We start from the raw sequence: 22,522 nt of genomic DNA, 5'->3' as shown, positions 1-22,522 counted from the left end.
CTTCTCAATAGTCTGTGGCACCTGTCCATTCTGCCGCTCAGTTACCGTTTCACTAATTTTGCTCCATCATCTGTTACACAGATGATACAGTATTTTCAATGCTAGAGAAGTCCACCTGTCTTCCAGCTGCCTAGCATCCACAGAGCAAAGAGATCTGCTTAAAATGCCAATCTCTCAAGTTCACTACTCCCTTAGCCACCTGCAGTAGTGTTCCATTTAATTTATAATTAAGTAGCCATCAAAATCTGACTCCTTACACTCAAGCTCATTCTTTTTTCCACTGTGTGCTGCCCTGTATCTTGCTCTCTAACTCTTCAAAATTGTTTACAATTGATCACGTATATAGCTACACGCTTTTTTTAACCCTTTCACAATTCCTATCGTCCTAATCCTAGCTGTCACATTCCCAACATGCAATTTCCTACTCCTCCAAGAGTGTTTCCATGACCTTCAGGGCTTCAACAAGATGTTCCTCCTTCACACTTCCTTAAGCCATTTGTTCATGTCTCTTATTACATTTTTTCACACTACATAATACACATCTGTTCCTACATCTGGCTACTTTATTAAATTGTGAGCTCATTGAGAATGAGGAGTGTCTAATTCCTAATTTTTTTTCCTTTGATAGCTCTTAAAACAATAGGATCACTTGTAGTTATGTTCATATTTGATTCCTTGAATGAATGAAGAACTTTCATTACTAACAAGTTCTCCTCAAGTTCAATTTTGCTTTCAAATATTTTTATCTTTCAAGAGCTATTATGAAGATTGCAAACTAACCATAAAGATTTTCACTTAGAAATAAATTTTAGACTGTTAATTTTACAAAATGGCAATACTTCAGCAAAACACATTTTCAAAAAAAATGTAAACGGAACTCAGAAAGGCTAAATGCTTCAGAATAGAATAAAAAGAAAACCAACTAAGACCATTTGAAAGCTTTTATAGGAGTTAGTTTTCATTTTAAAGTTGAATCTCTTAAAATGGGGTGTTACACTAATTTAATGCTATATTGATATATCATCTATTTCCTATTTGATCAGTTATATTAACAGAAACCCTTTTTTCATTCAATAATTGTCTGCAGCCTTTGTCTTTATTTCCAGTAAACTAAGATCTGTCCATTGTTTACTTGCTCAACTTCTTATTTAATGAACCATTAAACCTTTTTACTGTAGTAAATTTAGAAGATTTTCTCAGATACTGAAGAAAAAAAGAAAAGGAAAAGAAAGTGGGAGGTGCAATGGGAAGGAGATAAGGAAGAAGAAAGTTTTGTTATATTCTTAGAACTGTATCAATAAGCTGTGTTGAATCAGCTAAAAATTAAAAACTACAGGGCCCAACACAATAAAGTTTTCACCTTACACATACCGGGATCCTGTATAGATGCCGGGTCGTGTCCCTGCAGCCCCGCTCATCTACCTCCCTGCTTGTGGCCTGGGAAAGCAGTGGAGGATGGCTCAAAGCCTTGGGAGCTTGCACCTGAGTGGGAGACCTGGAAGAGGCTTCTGACTCCTGGCAATGGCTCTGGCCATTGCGGCCACTTGGGCAGTGAACCAGCTGATGGAAGATCTTCCTCTCTGTATATCTGACTGTTCAGTTTAATGAAAGAATTGATTAATTAATTAAAAATTACATTAAAATATTAAAAAGGAAAACAAATGCCTAAAATATGCTGGATTGTCTAGTATTCTTATCAGTGATAAATTTTTTTTTGAAAATTTATTTATTTTTCTTGGAATGCAGATTTGCAGAAAGAGGAAAGAGAGAGAGAAAAAGAGAGAGAGAGAGAGAGAGAGCGCTCTTCTGTCCACTGGTTCTATCCCCAAATGGCCATAATAACTAGAGCTGAGCTGATTCAAAGCCAGGAGCCAGGAGCTTCTCCTGTGTCTCCCATGTGGTCGTGGGGTTCCAAGGCTTTGTGCCAACTTCTACTGCTTTCTCAGGCCACAAGCAGTGAGCTAGATGAGAAGTGGAACAGCTGGATCAGGAACTAACACTCCAATGGGATGCAGAGCTTGCAGGTGGAGGATTAGCCAATAGATCCATTGTGCTGGGCCCATTATGTAATCATATTAACTTTAGCTTCATTTTCAATTTTGAAAGTTAAGTATATAGAAAAATATAAGCCTTTTATTACCAAACATATTAGGCAGTTCTATAAACCATAGCTGTAGGAGACATCTTTATATTTCTGTGGCATTATAAATATCTAACGGTTAGGTAGTGGAGTTTCTGGAGGTTCTAATTTACTTACATAAAATTTACTTATTGTTTGAGGCTATTATTATTGCAGTTTAAACTCTGCTTTGACTGTTATTACTCTGATGTTTTAAAAGAGTATCAAGATAAACTACAGTATGACTAACTAGTTAATTTGCTTTTAAAATAAATTTATTTTTTTCTGATACATGTGTATTAAGCACAGTTGCAAACAAGGACCAGAACAATTTGATTATGTTAAGCATCTGTGAGAACAGCAGTAGAGCATGTTAACTCATTTTCTGCCATATCCAATCTTTAATAGATACTAAACAACAGATTAGCATACTATGTTGAATTACTCATGCTGCTTTTTTATATTAAATTTTACTTAGTCTTACTAGGAACTATATACATGAAAATTATTATAACCACTGAGATATAAAGTTATTCATCCAGACATATAGTTATAAATGGTGAAAAGAAATGAGAAATTCTAGAAGTTATTTGTGTGAAATTGGAGGTTATGTGCATAACCAGGTTGAAATTTCCTGCTCTGTGGACATATGTCTTTGCAAATCATTTCTATAGGCAACCAATGAATGATACTTTTGCTGATTTGGAATTCATAGTGTCTCAGACATTGTCTAATAATTACAACTTATCTACTACCTTGATAGTTATTGTACATATTCTTTTAGATGTGATGGGCTTTTATTTACTTGTGCTTTTTTAATTTCTTGCTTTGTTTTTTAACATTTGCGTCTTCTACAGGTGCATAGGCCCAAGTATTGAAGACTGCGTCGGCCTCATGGATAGGTACTTGGTGTGCTTGCTTCCCATGTTCTTCCTGCAAGGCTCCTGTGTGAGCAGTGGTGCATGTACGCATGTCACTGTGAATGGAGAATGATGTTTTCTGTTCTGTAATTGCCTGCAGGTGTAACGGTCCCACTAGTCATGACTGCATTTACTACCCATGGACGGGCCATTCCACTTTACCACAACATGCTAGGTAACATCTACCATGTTTCCATTTTGTCACTCAAATCCTTTCCCAATTACCATTAAGAAGAATTACTAACCAGTTGAATTACATTTATGAGAGAGTATTATGAAAAATGCAAAAATCAAGCTACCTTTCTTATCTTTTTCCTTCACTCCTGATTTCAGAATTCTAATTTGTAATGTCATTGATTTTTTTATTTTATTCTGTTTAAAGTACTATTAATTTAGGTATTTACCAGGAAATTTTCATTCTTAATTCTATTGATTGTTGAAAAAACATTTTAAAAGGAGGGATTCACAAATATTGATCTATGCTTATGTTTATCATTTGATTTGATTTCAATTTCAGATTCTGCATTATTTTGAATTGATTGATATATCTCTAGATATAAGAATTACCATACAACAAAGGCAATATATAGGTAGAAGTGTAACTTAGAATCAAAAAATAAATCATATTACTCATGTTCACAAACAAACCCATCCATAAATGTTTATAGTGACTTTATTCATAACAACCTCAAAAGGAAATTCTTAAAGGCTCTTCAGTTGTACTATACCCACGTGTTGTTCAAGCTGAGCAACAGAAAGAAATAGATTGTTGACACAAGCATCATGGATGAATCTGATGTGTGTTACGTTGAATGAAAGAAGTCAGACTGCAAAGACTACATCCTATATGATTCCATTTGCATAATTCTGTTATTGTGGTTTTCTGGAAAAAGCAAAACTCAAGCTAGTGAGAATGGATCAGTTTTTCCAGGGTTGAGGTGGTCAGGGAATGAGGTTAACCGCACAACAGGAGCGAGTTCAGAGGGGATGAGGAAGCTATTCTTTATTTTGATTGTGATGGTGGTTGCACCAATGTATGATTTTGTCAACAATTATATTTTTTCATTTTATTGTACATAGAATACATAAATGGAGAATTATAATGCATATAAATTATGGCTCCATAAACATGATTTTAACATGTCTCATAGACATAACCTTTCCTAAACAGGAAGTTCTTACCTTTACAGTCTTTAGTAGAAGTACAAATACCTTTATCATGAAATATGAAGTACATATTTCATATGTATCATGAAATATGAAATACATATTTTTGGAAAAAGAAATTGATCAGCTACAATTAGCAAAATGCAAATTTGGATCAAAATATTGCCCTTAATGCATTTTTTCCCATTGGATTACCATGTAAGTACCCTAAAAAGTATGTAAAATTCAAGTGTAATGCTCAGCAGATTTCTAAAATGAACATTTGTGTAAATATCAGCCAGATTAAGGAGCAGAACAGAATAGTAAAAGAAAAAAAATCCTGAAGTCCCCTTGCACTCTATTGCCAGAGTTACTATTTTTTTTATCATATCTAAATTCACTCATAAAGGATCTTCTCTATGATTCTGGCTTCTATTAAAAATATTTTATAAGATCCATCTATGTCACTGACATGAATCATATTTCATTCATGCATATAGTACTGTCTATAAATCTTTTTTAAATGATCAAAGAAATAATGTTACTTTAGTAAACTTTACAAAAATACAGAGCAACTAAATTCTAGAAAGAAACCAAGTATCAGAATGAAATGATTTTTGAAACAGTGACACTTTGACATTTGGGCATTTGTTTAGTGTCATCTAGAACAAGGTTAACATGTTGAAAATAAATTTTAAAAAAAGGATAAAAGAAAGGAGGGAGGCAGTAAGAGGGAAAAATTCAGAGGAGAGATCTTTGAGTTTGAAGTATACTTCTGCAAGCTAAGGTTCATCTTACTTTTCTCCTATATTCATGAAATAAGGTTTCCTCTAAAAACTGCTAATCGAGTCTACACTTTTACCTTAACAAAATTTTCACATCTGTTTTGATGATTTTCTTATAATGATTCCAGTGGACTCATAAGAGTTAATATTTGTTTATTTTCCTTGGTTGTTAGTAAAATATTCATTTATATAAAGGCAACCAATTTCATATATTTCACGTTTACAGTTTTAGGAGCATAATGACACTTACCATCCTGACCCCTTCCTTCACTCCCGTGCAGCTGCTTAGTTTCACTCTCCTTTACGATCACAAGCTTCACACTTCACTAAATGAAGATTTCAGCAAGTACTAACAGAATGGGAATTCTTTTGTGTCCTAAGTTTGAGGTGAAAACTAGTTGAGATCACAAGAGCCCTCATGTATGTTCATTGTGGTATTTACTACTCTTGTTGAAATATCGAAATACTTTACAATCTCATGAACATGTGCTCTATTAATATTTTACATTCCAAAGGAACATTATTCAAATGGTGTTAGTAATTATAGGAGTAACAGATCAAAATTTCTCAGGTTTGAAGCATTTAAAATTTGAATCAAATGGCTAAATGAAACAAGTTTAAAGAATAGGTGACAGATATCTAATTGTTCCTTTTTGGAAATCAGATTTACTTATTTAATACCTGTTTTGCAATTAAATTTAAAACAGTTTGATCTATTCTTCTATTATATTCACTTGCTAGAGCTAACTGACTTGTCATGATCTGATTGTAAGATTCTAGAGTGTGCATGAAAGATTCACCTGGACATTTTAGAATAGTGTTTACTATGACACTGATTAAGTCAGAAGTAAAAATGTAATGAATTTGTCCTTTTTCAGGTACTCAATATTGCAATGAAAGCAATACATACATAAACATTTTCTTGAAAGCAAAAGTCCATCTAAAAATATTTCGAGTCATTTTACTGTTTAAAAATTGTGTAATGGTTTTAATCATTTTTCTTCATTAATTGAAAAGAATCCTAGCTAAGAAAGGGGAAAGCATGATTGAAAAATTGTCTTAAATTCTATAAACCATATGTTATATGGGAGATTATTGAAATGTCTCATTTTCTTTCAGTCAGTCAGAGGAAATTACTTTGAGCATGTCAGTGTGGCCATATCAAAATATTTAGAGATCCAACTCCCGACTGGCTCATTATACCGTATCCTGTTACCTAAACCAGTAGGAAAAGATTGAAAATTTAAATGAAAACAGGTGAAATGCTTCCAATCTTGATCGACTTTCATTTTCTAAAGGAGTGTTATTCATTCCCAGGCCTGTAATTTGTGAATTGGTTTTCCACACTTCATTTGCCTTGCAGGCTGCTGCTGGAATTTCTTCCAGAAAGATTGGATAGGATAGGATTTTTTTTTAAACTCATATTCTCGTTGAATATTCCACTTGTAATAGAAGTAAGATCTAATATTTCAAAACTTTCCCTGTTTTTCTTATCTGAATTAAATGCCTCAAAAATAGCAGTCATCCTTTCATTCAAAAATCTTTTACTCTCAAAATACTTGTCCCTCCAAATGCCCTGAAGAAATATATTTGGCAATTTTCAAATTCTTCTTTTATGATATTCATTTTAGCTTGCACATACTATTTTCAAATATTCTAATAGAACAAAATGTTAGATTCTTTTTTCTGTTTTAGATCTTTTGTCAGAAGTGTATACAAATCTTCTTATGGTCTTTGTCTCTTTTTCCAGTGAGTATAAAACTTGCTAAGTTTGATGGGCAAAATGTCTGTTGCCATCATTTCTTTATGTTAATTAACAATCAGAAGGTAAACTGCCTAACATTTTTTTTTAATTTATGTGGGACACTATCATAATCTCAAGAAATATGTACATTTTGTATATAACAACTTGTTCCAATACAATTATTCTACATACTTCACAATATGAAATATAGTTGATCTCACTTTAATTCACTAAATCTCATATGAGCAGGTGTTTAAAACATTTCATACTCTCATCACATTATAATGCCGATGCATCACTTTCATTTAATGGTGTGGTGGTGATTACTGAAGGGGTCACACAGGAGTTTGTCCTTTAGCACTGTGAACCATGTGTGATAGATGAGAAAGGGGATATGATCTCGGCATTGCTCTCGCAAATGGCACCATTTTTTTCAATGTCTGTTTTGCCCCTGAGGAGCTTAGTTCATAACTTATTTCTAGCTTGGATGCATAGAACTGCCCATGGATGGTTACCTTACGTGAGTGGCAGCTGCATTATGATCTGTCAGTGCAATAAATAAAAGTACACAGGCCTTTTATTATAAGTCCATCCGCAATCCACTGCATCCTGTATATTGAATTTGCTTTTGAAGAGTGTTCAAAGAGATGAAAAAGAATGTGTGAATTTCTTGTTTTCCCTCCAGATTTCTGTCCCACACTTCCTTGCACCCACAAAATACCAAAGTTCTCCAGAGATGATGAGGGCACTGCAAAGAATCCTTACCTGGTGATGGTTATCATTGATCGTACAGTTCAGGTGGCGCTTTAAAGAAAAACATATAGTATTACAAGATTACATTCACATTGATATTCCCATACTGGCGCATTATTAGCCAAATTTGGAATCCTGAAAGTATCATTATTATTTTTTATTTCATATTTATGGCTGAAATAAGAAGAAGTATTTTAAAATTATTCTTTTACTTTGATCTGTTTGAAAGGCAAAAGAGGTGGGCCACAGACAGAGATTCACTGCCCCAATGCCGGAAGCAACCGGTTGGACCAGACTGAAGTCAAGAATTCAGAATTCTGTCAGGATCCCTCATGTTTGTGACAGGGCCCCAAGTGCTTGAATATTCTCTTTTGACTCCCAGAATGCATCAGCAGGAAGCTGGGTTAGAAATGGAGGCGTCAGCATTGTTAAAGAGCCTTTAGTTTAGGAATGTAACAAAATCTGGAGTCAACATTTTTAAGTTGGGAAGATGTTGATTATCTGAGAGTACTTAGAAAGTGAAATTAAAGAAAAATTTGGTATAAAGTAAAATTTGAAACCCATGCATACTTTTCTGTTACATACATTTTCCATGAATATTTTTTAAAGATTTACTTATTTTTATTTGAAAGGAAGATCTATAGAGAGAAGGAGACAGAGAGAGAGAGAGAGAGAGAGAGAGAGAGAGAACTTCCATCCACTGATTCATTCCCCGTATGACGCCAGGGGCTGGAGTTGGGCCAATGGGAAACCAGGAGCCAGGGTGCAGGAACCCAAGGTCTTGGCCCATCCTCTGCTGATCTCCAAGGCCATAAGCAGGGGCTGGATCTGTAATAGAAAAGCTGGACATGAACCCGTGCTTATACAGGATGCTGGCACTTAGAGGAGGAGGACTAAACTGTTGAGCCACTGTGCTGGCCCCTCTCTGAATATTTCAAAGACAATATATATGCGTGAATTTTAAATGTTTTTCCAAGGAAATAAAAAATATTTTTATTTCATTTTCAATGAACTTTATAAATTTGCTCATACCAATTATCTATGAAAGCAAAGTGAACATAGTGAATATCATTAGCAATAAATATCTTAATTTTTCCTATATTTCATAAAATTATAGGGATTATAATATTTCACGTTAATTTCTGATTTATCAAAGGTGTCAGAACTATCCACTGAGTATTATCTCAAAAATATCTTTCACTAAAATTCATTATCGGCAATCTTTTTTTTTAATTTTATTATTTTTTTAAATTTATTCATTAATTACATTGTATTATGTGACACAGTTTCATAGGTACTGGGATTCTCCCCACCCCTCCCCAAACCCTCCCACCATGGTGGATTCCTCCACCTTGTTGCATAACCACAGTTCAAGTTCAGTTGAGATTCCCTCATTGCAAGCATATACCAAACATAGAGTCCAGCATCTTATTGTCCTGTCAAGTTCAATGGCTTCTGAGGAAGACCCTCTCTGGTTTGAAGGCAGAGCCCGCAGAGTATCATCCTGATCAATTAAAAGCTCCAACATACCATCAGTAAAAATTTACATCATTATGGAATTAATTGACATAGTATTGAGTAACTAAAAATAAAAAAGCAGAAGAAAATGTTTTTGAAACCTTGCCATATTTCTTTAGGCAAATACATAGTTTTAAAGTATATCACATGGTGCTGTTTTCTTTCTAGCATTCTTTTGTTATAAATTTAGAGGTATCTGTATGTTACATATAATATTCACAATGTTTAATTGGGGTATTTAGTATCAGATTAAATTCTATTTTATAACATTTCAGCAAAGATCTGTGTGAACAACCAAGTTGCAACCATTTCTGCAGATTGTATGGAAATGGCTCTAACAGTGGGCAAAGGTCATGTAAAAGCAACAGTTTGGCCAAACAGCCAAGATAATTCCTTATAAAGAGAAGTTATCTTGTGGTTTTTACAGGACTAAGAAGTTCATGTAGTAAGCAAGTTATATATGTATGTGAGGACCAATGACATCTAGGAAATTTAAGCTAGTACTAACAGCTCACATAGCAGTTATTAGCAAATGTCTTATTAGAAATGGCTCCTCAGGTAGTCACTGTTCAAATACTGCTAGCTGAGTGAGTTCAAATTAATACACTGGAACTAATTAGAGTTACCACATCTAGTGTGTGTCTTTGAACTCTTTTCTTTTTTTGGTATTCAGTTCTTAAAAGTGTGCTTATTTGGTGTATGAAATGACTTCAGTTATTCATAGAAAAAAGAAAAAGAAAAAGTGTGTAACGCTGAATTACTGAACTAAACTTCACCAGTATGAAAATAGGGCATTAGTATCAGGGAAGCATAGTCTGGCTGTTGAACCTGTTTTATAATTTGAAATATCATAAACCTGGATTAGATACTTAAGAACTAAATGATTGTAATTTTAAAGTATCTTTGAGGAACTACTCAAATGTTTTCTATGTTTTTTATTTTTATATAATGCATTATCAAACCTGTAGAAGTTTAAAACACAAGTTTGTAGGTTCAAGTACAGGCATGCAGACTGGCATCCTAGTAACTTCTGATCCACCTTCCTGCCACTGTGCACTGAGGGAAACCGTAGGTGATGGCTCCAACAGACAGACATAATGCGACGAGGTTCTGTTCTTAGAATTCCACTAGATTACAACCAAGGTGCATCTGAACTATGGTCCCCAGGCTTCCATATCTGTGAAAGTTAAAGGCAGAATTAAGCTTCTTAATGTAGTAGGACTAAGTCACCAAGTCATTGCTCATCCTTGGCTAAGTCTAGTCTCCTCTTCTTGAGTTCTTGTTCAAGTTTGATCATGACCCCTCCCTCCTTAAAGCCAGCAGAAAATACAGACTTCTCCCAGGATCATAACCATCAATACATGTGTACATACCCTATCTTTGCTTTTATCTCTCTCCTATTTAGATGCAGATAAAGGCTCAGATGATTAGGTCAGACTAAACTTTGGTTGCTTTGCTGTCTTTTTTTTTTCTATTAAGTTTAATATGTTTATTTAAAAAAATTAGTTTTACACAGAGAGACAGAAATATCTTCTATCTGCTGGGTCAATCCCTGGTTGGCTGCAATGTCCAGCATAGGCCAGGCCAAAATCAAAACTTCTTCCAGGTTCCCTACACGGTGGGCAGGAGGCCAAGTATTTGGACCATCTTCAGGTGCTTTTCCTATGCCATTAGCGGGAAGCTGGACAGGAAGTGCAGCAGCTGGAACACAAATTGGCACTCATATATTATACTGACAATTAATGCAATGGCTTCACACACTATAACACAACACCAGTCAAGTCTTCCTGATGTAAGGCCAATTGATTTGGAACCTTAATTATGCCAAAAATGTACTTTTTATGTTGACACCTCAATCTGTGTTTAAGTTAGTGTTTGACTCAGTGGGAAGAGTTGCATGTATATATTGATGTATATAATCCTGCAATAAGTCTGCAATTTCTGCATACCACGTTTACCTACATTGTTGGCTTACATATACACTATTTCCAGTAGCTCCTTTTTAGTGTTTTTCTTGCAAGACTTTGAAAGACAGTTATTTTCTGGATCTTATGCAGTTTTAACAGATAAGGAAACATTTATTTCTGAGAGGTAGATTGGTCATACTATCTTCAAAGAATTATTCCTTTCTTGCCCCCACAAAAGAGACTGAAGCAAGCAGTAAGTTCTTAGATCCAAAATCATGATTGTTCCATGCATTTATGTGCTGAATAGTCAAGTTTCTGTGTCTACATTAATTCCAACTACTCAGTACTGCATTAATGAGCAGTATCTCACAGATACAGTTCTAACAGAACTGCCCCAAATTAAACCCAAACAAGCGATCTTGCCTCTTACATCTTCAGACCAGGGGATCATTGCCAATACTGCTGTAGACTGCGTTGTGCAAAGTAGCCACACTGCCACATTGGATGATTGAGCATTTCAATGTGGAAGGACTAATTGAGATGCTGTGTAATTATCAAAGGTACACAAAACTGTAAAGACAGAGTATAAAAACTTGAATGGAAAATATTTGATTGTTAACTCATATAAATTATATGTTGAAATAATAATTTGGGGATTATTGAATAAATAAAATGTTACTAAAATTAAAATCCTCTTTTAAAAATATGTCTGCTAGAATGTTTTAAGCTACTTCTTAACCTTGCATTATATGTGTGGGAGGGAACCACTCTAGCCTGGTCATACTCAAACTAATTTAATATTCAATTTTAGTTGCTTTCAAATTTTGTGATAGTAATGTGAACAGTGAAATGAATGTTTTGCTTTTTTATAGAAGGGTGTTTGGAAGCCATTGTTTTAATATTTAATGCCACAGTTGAGCAATATTTACACAGACAGATTACTTAAATATAAGTCAAAATGTTTTTACATATTCAGTTTTGTCAAAACATGTTATTATAGGAAGGCTGTGGTTTAGATCTAAGACCTGTTTGCTTCAGGGTCGCTGGTAAGGCAAGATAGAATAGGAATTATCCCACTGTATAATATATTCATGTACTCTACTAGAACTTAAGTAAGTATCCTTTCCTTTTTTCATATTTCCTACTTAACTAAACGAATCTAATTAAATCAGACCCCCTTCTGTGATGTGGTTACATAAAGTGATGTGTAGATATTAACTCAAATTGCTCTCTTCCTGCTTTTTCTTATTGTCTCAGCACATTCCCTAACTAATCATTCTTTCATAAACATACTGTTATTTTTCCATACTTTGTATGTAGGCAGGAGCTAATTAACAGAAGAGCACTTGGATTTAACAATCAAATTCCCTCACAGTGAAATTTCATGTGCTGCTAGCATCCTCCCTCAAACCCAAAGTGATATAATTTCTTCTTAATTTCATGATAACTTAGTAGTAAAAAATGAATCATAAGGCTGGGAAAAATCACCTCGAATAAACCGAATGCTTCTAGCCATCATGATTTTATGACATTCTGTTCTTTAGCTCAAAGTAGTCCATATGCTTCAGTCATTTACATCATAATTATTGTTACTTTTAGAAGAGTAAAAACAAAAAAATGAAAACCTTGTATCATAAAAACTTTACTAGTTGAAGGAAAAAATTACATCATGAAATTTATTCCCAAAGTTATTACTTTACTGAACCTCTGGATTCCATGTTGTACAAATGAGAGGGTACTTAAATGAGAATAATAAGTAAGCAGTAGAAAAAAAGATTTAAGCTTCAGAGTGTCTGATTTCAAGGACCAAAGTACTTAGCTTTTTGTTCTCAGAGGACCAGTAAGAGCTATTTTTATGGCAACATTGAATGAAGGAGTTAGGTACAGAAACTACTAATGATTATCCCTAGATTTCTGGCTTGTAAGTTTGGATAGATCTGGAAACTGTAACAGAACAGTCCCTAACTAGGACTGCAGGTGGTAAACTTTTGGTGAATTTGAAATTTCTTTGTGATGCTAAATGGCAAATTTCCTGATAAAATAAAAATTAGAGGCAAAAGTTACATGAAAAAACAGTAGGCTTAGAAAAGAAGGACTCTGACTTTACTTGTTTTTTTTTTTTTCCTTTGGTGCTTCCATCTGAAGCACCAAGAGAAAAATATAGCTATGTAGTGCTGATAGGCCAAGTTTGAGGGAACTTCTCATTAATGTTCTGTATTTTCTCAGAGAATGTAGTTTGGGTTAACTTGCCAGAATGGATACAGGCATATTCTGGAGTATGTTTAAAGGAAAGATGGTTTGTGAAGTTGAAATCAATTGTAACCTGATTTTGCATAAAAATCCTCTGACATTAATTCACAAATCATCAATTACTTGCAGTATGTTGCATTACATGAATCCAATTTGAAGGTCACCTGTTTTATTTTTGCAAGGAAAATATCAGGTTGTGGTTTGCTATCTGTGACTCTGAACTCATTAAAGTAGAAGACTGTTAAATATATAATCAGAATCTAATAACATCCTGAATGCTTTTGAGTCAATTAACAAATTTTAATACCTGCAGTGTTAATTACAAAATGATGATATATAACAATTACACTGAATTAGAACATTTCTGAAAATAACAGCAATTGTGCATGTACAGAGCATGTATTAGTAAGTCAGTAAACCGTGAAGTATTTTCCCAGTTCAAGTTTTTCAAATGCTCTAAAGTAAGAGATTACATAAAGTTCCTTAAAAATAAATATTTTTGACCTCTTATTATATTGTGTTACTACATCTGCCTTTAAGCATTGGTTATTTTCCTAGCAATTTATACCTTTTAAATTCAAAATAAATAATTAAAAGATACGTCTTACATGGCTAAATTTCACCAGCCCCACTTTAGGTGTTTATTTTCTTTGTTCTTTCTGATGTTTTTTAATAACGTAACATTAATTTTGTTTAGAACATTTTAAAACAAAATGTAAAATTAAAGAGCAATACATACTTAATGTGTTAAACATAAATATATGGGCATATCTTCATGATAATGCTTGCATATATGTATATATATGCTAATACATTTACATTATTCATTGAAAACTCATTTGGAGACCTTTAATGGTTCATCTTTAACTCTCTTCTGTAACAAAACACATACTGGTTGTTTAGTGTTCCCTGCAATGAATGTTCCAACAACTTCCTGTGGAAGATAGGTTATTCTGACTTTTGTATTATTTAGAAATTGTAAGACAGACACTCATAAACTGTTACTATGTGCACCTGCATTATCAATATATGCCCAGTAATGGATTCACTAAACACAGTGAAATACTGTTTCATAATTCACATTTTCTACTTGATGTGTAAACTTCAAATAGAAAACACATTAAATATTATAGAAGTTGCAACAGTTGAGTTAAAGCCATTTGTGTTACACTCATTATAAAATATGTTTTAACAGATTAAATCTATTGACATAGATGAGACCCATTAAAACATGTCTACATATTTGGAGCAAAAATTGATGTAAATTACATGAGTTGGGAATGTTTTCTAATATTTATATAGTTTCTTTTGTGATGCCATTAATCATGGTATAGAAAGGATTTGATGGGTAAGTAAGTTAGATTAACTCCATTTCAAAGTTTGTTGATTTATTAGTTGTTTTTAAATAAGTCTGAATGATCCATGGTACACATAAAGCTCTTTCATATTTTAGTAATTTGTAGAAAAACTTTGATCCTATATAGTTTTGAAATAAGCTTACAAGATGAATTGGTAACACCATTGCCTAATAAGCATATATTTTAAAGCCTCCAATAATGTTGCTTAGATGAGCTTCTCCTTTCTCTCTCTCCATTTCTTTGAGATTGCTGTGAACACCATCACTGATAATGGTAGACAAAAAGTGAACCTTACAACACGTGCCTCCACTTACTTGGTTCTGTGTATCTGTTTCTTTTCTTTTTGGGGCTACTTGCAAATCATTAAATACTATTGCACAGAGTGGTCCCAGATATACCCAAAATGATAGTGTTTTTAGCAATATCCCTGTACCAGAGGGTGAAGTTAGGGCTTAGTAACTACTCTCTCGTGCTCATCACTTTCTTTCTTTCTTTTTTTTTTTTTTTTTTTTTGCCTTAACTAAAACAACTTCTACATAAACTCATCTGGCATGGCTCTAAGTGATGATGTTTTCCTGGATAATAGTTCACATAGAAAAGTAAAGATGTGTGATCTGGAAAGTTGAAAGACTGAGAAGACAGAAGTCTATAAGGACATTTAAAAGGAGCTTCTATACTTATTTTGCGTTACTTTAGGATTATTGTTGTAATGACCATTTACTAAATTAACAGATTTTGAAGTACCCTGTCCTGGATGCCCATCAACAATACACAGCAGCCCACAGAGCTGAATGTTAATACTATAGATAATTTCAGAGAAAGAAAAATAAGGATAGAAAAATTAGTATTCTCACTAGGGAGAGAATGTCTCATGTAGATGTGAGGTTTTTTCCCTTAGTAGTTATGATTTCTTTTGCATGTAAATTAAATGGTTTCAGGCAAAGTATAAAATTGTCTTGGTATTCTGTTATTGCAGTGCTGCTTGAGTTAGCTTATATTCTTTTTATTTTTTTTTCTTTGACATTATCTGGAGGCTGTGAATCCACTTACAGAGCATCTGCAGAATCATAACACTTTCAGGCAAACGCTTGAAAAAATGGGTTTACCCCTAATTAAAAATGTGGTCTAATTAGGGGTTGAATGTTTTTTATAAGTTAAACAGGGGATTGTATTACTAACTGTTGTTGTTAGATACTTTGAAATGTGTTTTTGCAACAGTTGGTCAAAATAAACATCCCTTTGTACTATTAAAAAATAACCCATTCGATGTTAAAGAACTTATTTAGAGAGCAATGACCAAAAATGTTTCTGAAGGAGAATTTGTCTTTCCTCCAATTCCTCAGAAAAATGTTTTAAAACAGTGTAGACAGAAACAAATCTACCCTATCATTGTCTCCCTTGGGTTACTTCCAATCTAGTGTGGACCCCAAAATTTTAAAAGCAAAGTGTTCGTATTTTGCCAAGATAAATGCAAGTAAAAAGCTCTGTGTTTTTCTTGCATTCTCTTCTTAATTGCTGTTTCACTAGTACTTGTATTTGCTTGAGGTACATATGGTAAATAAAAACCACACCAAAACAGCAGGGCTGCAGAGACCAGAATGATGATAAAACCAGGCTTTACTGAGGTCTGCTCTCGCGCGGGGAGAGGTTCACCTGTTCCCAAGGGTGTGGCCCTGAGAAGTCATGCCTCCAGACAGGCGCAGTTCAGATCGTTATAACTCTTATTTTTATTATGCATATTTTAGATTATACTTTTGTTAAGTTTAAAAATATAGGAGGCTCTAAGTTATTATAGAATATATGAATTTTTAAGGGGTTGGTTTAAGACCATAAGCAGTTATGTAGATATTTATGAATGTAGATATTTATTCTTTCAATCAAGCAATAATTATTAGTGCTTCTGGTTATGAAAAACTAATCTCAAGAAAATCAAATAATATTTTCAACACAGTTCTAACACTTAAAAGACTTGCATTTGAACTTATGAAAATTGAAATTATCGTTATGTAGATAAAGAGATGGATGATGACATGATATATCTGAGGAGTTATGTGTAAGTAAAGAAGTGAAGAAATTCAATGACTGAATCCTGTGATCCTTTTACTTACAGGTTAGAAAAGTAGGAAAAAAATAACAAAAATGATTTTCGAAGCATTGACCAAATAGAGGAAAAACTAGAGAAAATGATGTGATGGAATTCAAGGGAAGACAGTGTTTTAAGAAGGGAAAAGGATCATTTATGACAAACGCTATTTCCAGACTGATGAAGATTAGCTGTAAAAAATGACTGATTTGACAGTAAGGAAACTGTTCTGAGCTTGATAAGGTCAGATGTAATAGAGAATAGGGTAAAACTATGATGAAAATGTGTCCAAAAATCAAGAATGAAAGTAAGATGAGCAATTGCAGACAAATTATTTAGAAGCTGAATGTAAAGAACATGGTTTTCTATTTCCAAATTTGTTGCAAATACTAAAACGTAGGATCAAGTGAGTGATTACATGTATCAGAATTATATTATCATCTAAAATGTTCCACATGCTATCTGCTTCATTTAATAGCAATAATGAAGAATCTTGTTGGAGAATGTTGTTGTAGAAAGAGTAGAACAAAACAAAAGAATAATTGATTGATCCCTGACCTTGTGACACTTAGAACTTACCTGGATGTGGAAAAAAATCCAAAGGAGAATAATTTTGAAAATATAAATCAAATTGTGTTTAGAAGCTTATAAAGAAGATATGTAAGCACTAGACAAGATATTTTTATGTGCTTGACAGCATAATGAGAATGAATTGAGACACAAACACAGCAATAAAATTCAAGCCACTTATTAACCGTTACTAGTTAATCTGGAGCATAAAAATGTTTCTTATGGAGACTACTGAACTGTAAAGAAAGTCACTTATTCCAGAGTAACTGCTTGAACTATCTTTTTCATTATAGTTTTTAAAATATGCAATAATGAATGCTAAACATTAGTTTGTCAAATGGGACATAATAATAAGGCCTCAAAATTGACAATATGATCCTTTTAAGTTTAATAAATCATTTTGCTTCAATGTTTGTAACCAATGGAGAATGAATGGATACCCTCATATACAACACCGTTTTCAAATGTATCAAGTATACTAAAAGTTTGTTGTACTTACAAATTATCAGTCTCAAAAAGTCATTATCGCCTAAGAATGAAGAAATTGAAGAAGTAATGAAAGAAGTGAAACCACATAGAATAATGTAGCTTTCAATAAGTGGCAAAGAGGAAGTAGGGGAAAAGAAAAAAATTAAATGCCATGGAGCTACACCCTTCTTTATATTTTGAACTTTTCCAAGGGAAAGAAAACTATTTGAAAAAAGCTAAAGGGAAGCACAGCATGTCATCTGTCACTTTCTCTAACGGAAAATGTACTTGCCAATAAAACCAACCTAAGTGTAGATCCTGAAATTAATGGAATAACAGGTATACACAAAAACTTCAAAATTAGAGTAAAAACTGAAATACATACATCCAAAAAGAGAATATTTATCCCTTCTAAATGTTTTCCGCCTAAGGCTACATGTGCAAAAATGGCAACATCAAGCGTAGCCCTACTCTGACCCTGTCAACATGCACAGCCGTCTCCGACTTCTTCACGTCCCTTCTCTGTGCATGAAGTTCATCAATCCTTCATAATTTCTTTTCTGTAATACCTTTTGTCCATCTCTTCTTTAGTATTTTCCTAGTTTTCTGATAAACAACGATGTGGACTATCAAATAGTGGACTAACTAGCCTTTCCAAGTAAAGTTGTTCCCTGATCATATACCATACAATATGCTTCCAGAATCATGTCCTTCTTATGTTCTTAAAATTACATTTTAATAGAATGAGAAAAGACTCTGGAGAAAACATACCTGGATTCAATTCTTGACTGTATACTGCCAATGATTATTACCTTGGAGCAATAATGTAACCTACCTCAGATTCATTTCAAATACATAATTGATTAAATTGGAAGAAGAATTTGATACATCACATGTGAAAAGCCTAGTAAAATCAGTGTTGTTCATTAATCCTGTAAGAAATAAGCATATGCAAAAAACATGGATTCCAAAAACCTTTGTATTTTTTTTCATGACTGCCTTTAACTCTCAAAGTGCCTTCCTGTTGACTTTATTCAAATCAGAAGTATTCTGTCACACCACTGTCTCGCCCACAAACACTTATTGTTCCCATGAGGGGGAAACATAGCCGCCAGTGATTCAGCAGAGGTAGAACACATATTACTTAAATAAAAGGGAGAGATGTTTCTTAAGAATTCTCCACTCCTCCTCTGTAAGGAGTTTATCAAAAACTTTTCATTAGTCTAAACCAGGATTTTGATTTTAAAGTTAGACATGAAAAAAAAAAAACCGAGAGGGAATGGGGAAGAAAGAGATGCTTATACACAGAAATGTGTATGGAGATAACAATCTGGGATTTAACATTTGTGAAGCTTGAGAGAGTAGGACTGTTTTAAATCTGTTATGTTTTTCTGCCCAATAAACATGACACTCATGCCATTTTAATGCTTTGATAGATAAAGGCAAATAGAACCTCCCGATAGAATCTAAATTCCTTTCTATGTCACTTCCCAGAGCAGTGTTTAGACAGAATATTTTGTTAATGAACTAATAAATTGCTTATCATGATTCCAACTTCGGTAGATAAACCAAAGATGATAGAATTATATGCCCAATTTTTTCCTGATTTCTTATACTTCCCATATGTTGCTTCAGATTACGTTGTCCAGAAAATGAATATAAAAATACTTAATGGCTGTTGTAGTTTTGAAAGATTCTGTTTATTCATTTTTAAAAAAAAAACTATGCCAGAAATAGTGAGAGGGTGGGATGGGGGGAAGAGAGAGAGAGAGAGAGAGAGAGAGAGAGAGAGAGATTTTCCATCTTGTGGTTTATTTCTCAGATGGCTGCACATTCAAGCTTGGGGCACGTTGAAATCATAGTGAGGAACTACATTTGTGTCTCGCATGCATGTAGTCGGTTCCCAAGTACACGAGCCATCCTGTATTGCTTTCCTAGGTATGTTTGAAGGCACCTGAATCAGAAACAAAGCAGCCAGATCTGGAACTGGTATTCTAATCTGGGATGCTAATCCAGGCAGTTCCCTAACTTACTGTGCCACCACACACAGTAGTGCCAGTTAATGCATGTTTTTTTTTTAAAGATTTATTTTTATTACAAAGTCAGATATACAAAGGAGGGGAGATAGAGAGGAAGATCTTCCGTCAGAGGATTCACTCCCCAAGTGAGCTGCAACGGGCCGGTGCTGCGCCGATCCGATGCCGGGAACCTAGAACCTCTTCCGGGTCTCCCACACGGGTGCAGGGTCCCAGTGCATTGGGCCGTCCTCAACTGCTTTCCCAGGCCACAAGCAGGGAGCTGGATGGGAAGTGGAGCTGCCGGGATTAGAACCGGCGCCCTTATGGGATCCCGGGGCTTTCAAGGCGAGGACTTTAGCCGCTAGGCTACGCCACCGGGCCCTAAGGCATGTTTTAATTCAATATTTACAATACTTATTATGTACCACTAAATGTATTTTTACTTATCCTACCACTCTAATAATATCGGCAATAATAACTGTACCAGTATAGACATTTATGAGATTGTATAATAGGTATAAACTATTAAAAACAAATGAGTACAATAATCAGTCAAATTTTAAAACCTTGATGAAAAGACCTTTCTGGCATGATTCTTTGTCAACACTTATGGAAATTAATATATATAATATATATTATATATATATGCTTACACACAGTTATTATCAAAATATTATCTCTAATAACAACAAAATTTGCTTTTAAATCAAATAGAAAACTTAACTACTTCCCAAACATGGCAAAAAAGAATAGACACATAGATATGAGTAAGTTTTTTAAAATAGAAAACAATGAAATGAATCACTATGAAACTACTAATTTTTTTCTCCTAAACAATCCTAGTACTTTTACAAATCATTTTATGTTTGCTTATTTGTATGGTAGCATCTCTACTCCAGTGACATGCATTCAAATGTTGAAAAATCATTATAAAATTTTATCACACGAGGACAAGTCAAAAAATATTTAAATTTCCTTAGGAGGAGGGAGAGAACGTTTTAATGCATTCACTTCAACACTCAGAATTCCGGTCATATTTTATCTGTAGCAGAGAAATGTTATGCCCTAATCAAAGGACAGAGACATTTGGCAGTACCCGAGGTCCCTTCAAGTAAAGACTATAACTGTCAACTGATGTCTGACACCTCAGAGTTTGACCCAGATCACTATCATTTACTCAAAAAGAAAAAAAAATGTCATATTTATAGAGCAGGTGGAACTCTGGGTCAGAAAAAGCACAATTTACGAGAGAAGAATGAAAGTGTGCTAATGTAGTTCTCCTTGCCCTAGGCAGTAACCCTTAAAATGTCTGCTGGGGAATGTCATTGTTTCTTAGTATTTCAAGGTCTCTCTTTGAACTGCACGCTGTTTGAGGGAGGACTAGCAGAGTGGGTGCAGCAGGCACTGCTGCTGCTGGAATAGACTCCGCTTGTCTGGCTTTCTGAAAGAAGATCCAGCTTTCGCAGGAAATAGAGTCCCCTGAACTGTATTCTCACTGAAAAGATAAAATGAAGATAAACAAAAAATAATGCTACAAATAGACTTTATGCCCTGAAGTATAATTGATTTAATACATATAAAACATAATAAATGCAGCACTGCAGATAAAATGACAATGTGAAGAGAATCAACACTTTAAGATGAAGCTAAATATAAAACCAAAGCATCTGTGAGAGTACCTAAATAAACCAATGTTCGTTTTGCTTTCTGTACAATCAATTAATAATGAAAGAAAAGCTGATGGGTGTTACTTGTATACCCTAAACGTTCCATTCTAATTAATTATCTCCAAAAATGATGTCTTATGGCTGAAAATGAATGAACGTGAGAATTCAGGATATGAAATGTTAGCAATATTATTTATGTTTAATCTCCTTCAGGTTATCTTAGCTTTTCTGAGAGAGTATTTCCCTGTACTGAATATGAATATTCAGGTTGCTTAGTTATTGTGAAAACATGAAAGTGTATAAAAACAAACACTCATTTACAAAACATAGAAACATTTCAATGTGTGAGAATAAAGTCCAGTCAATCTTTCTAAATTAGCTACATTTTGCCTTGTTGTGTCTGACCGAATAAACATTTTACTTATCTGCATGAAGGTCAATTCTTTTGCTATGACGATGGAAAGTCTTTGACATTCTCATTTTTACTTTATTAGCGTCCGTTGAACATGAACTGCTTTGTTAGTGCTACTGTTGTGCTGTGAAACCCATGACTTCCTCATGGCAGTCAAATCTTGTGTTATTATTTGAACAGGTTTTCTGCTATATTTAAACTGATGGCCATATCTATCTCTACATAAACTATATCTAAGCATGTTTTTATTTTAAAAATTGTCTTTGTCTCAGTAATGGATCATGCATTCTAAGAATTTTAGTGAAGCATTAATAGGCTCTTAATCAGCTATATATTTCTTATAGCAAAAGAAACATAAAACACACACTTGAAGATACATTTACCTCAGATTCATGATAGGCTTAAGCCTTACTGGGCAAAAGATGATAGCCAGCTTGATTAATTATCATTTTAAATAAAAGTTTACATATTTGACCCCAATATGAGATAGTAATTTAAATGATACACATTAATTAGAAGTAGAAATGATTTACCTTCCTTGCAGATGCAATTTAGTGGACATAATACTAAGACTCTAAGACACTTCTGTGAACGTGTGTGCGTGTGTGTGCTAGGTCAGAGTAGGCTAAATTTCATTACATTGGTCTAATTGTGAGCTACATGTTTTGTTTATTACTAACAAAGGCACTTTTGACAGGTTAAAGGATATTATTGGTACTTAGAACAGTAAAAAACGTTACTGGTCAAATGGGGCGTATGACTTGCGTAAGCTTTTAAGTATTTGATGATGATACTGAATGTGAA

General features: G+C 33.9%; 1 protein-coding gene across 4 annotated transcripts in view; it reads left to right on the top strand.

The window, feature by feature from the left end:
• ERBB4 (erb-b2 receptor tyrosine kinase 4) overlaps window positions 1-22,522 on the top strand; it is a 1,037,128-nt gene that overhangs the window by 782,899 nt on the left and 231,707 nt on the right. For 2 of the 4 annotated variants that reach the window (XM_058664956.1, XM_058664954.1), the window contains exon 16: window positions 3,140-3,214. In XM_058664956.1, coding sequence (XP_058520939.1) covers window positions 3,140-3,214 — 75 coding nt within the window. Of the gene's footprint in view, window positions 1-2,976; window positions 3,022-3,139; window positions 3,215-22,522 lie in introns of all 4 variants that reach the window. The other 2 variants (XM_058664957.1, XM_058664955.1) reach the window with 1 other exon arrangement.

This window comes from Ochotona princeps, chromosome 5, assembly GCF_030435755.1.
Source record: "Ochotona princeps isolate mOchPri1 chromosome 5, mOchPri1.hap1, whole genome shotgun sequence".
Taxonomy (NCBI): Eukaryota; Metazoa; Chordata; class Mammalia; order Lagomorpha; family Ochotonidae; genus Ochotona; species Ochotona princeps.
Note: the sequence above shows the minus strand (reverse complement) of the source record. Positions and strands in the feature narration are given on the sequence as shown.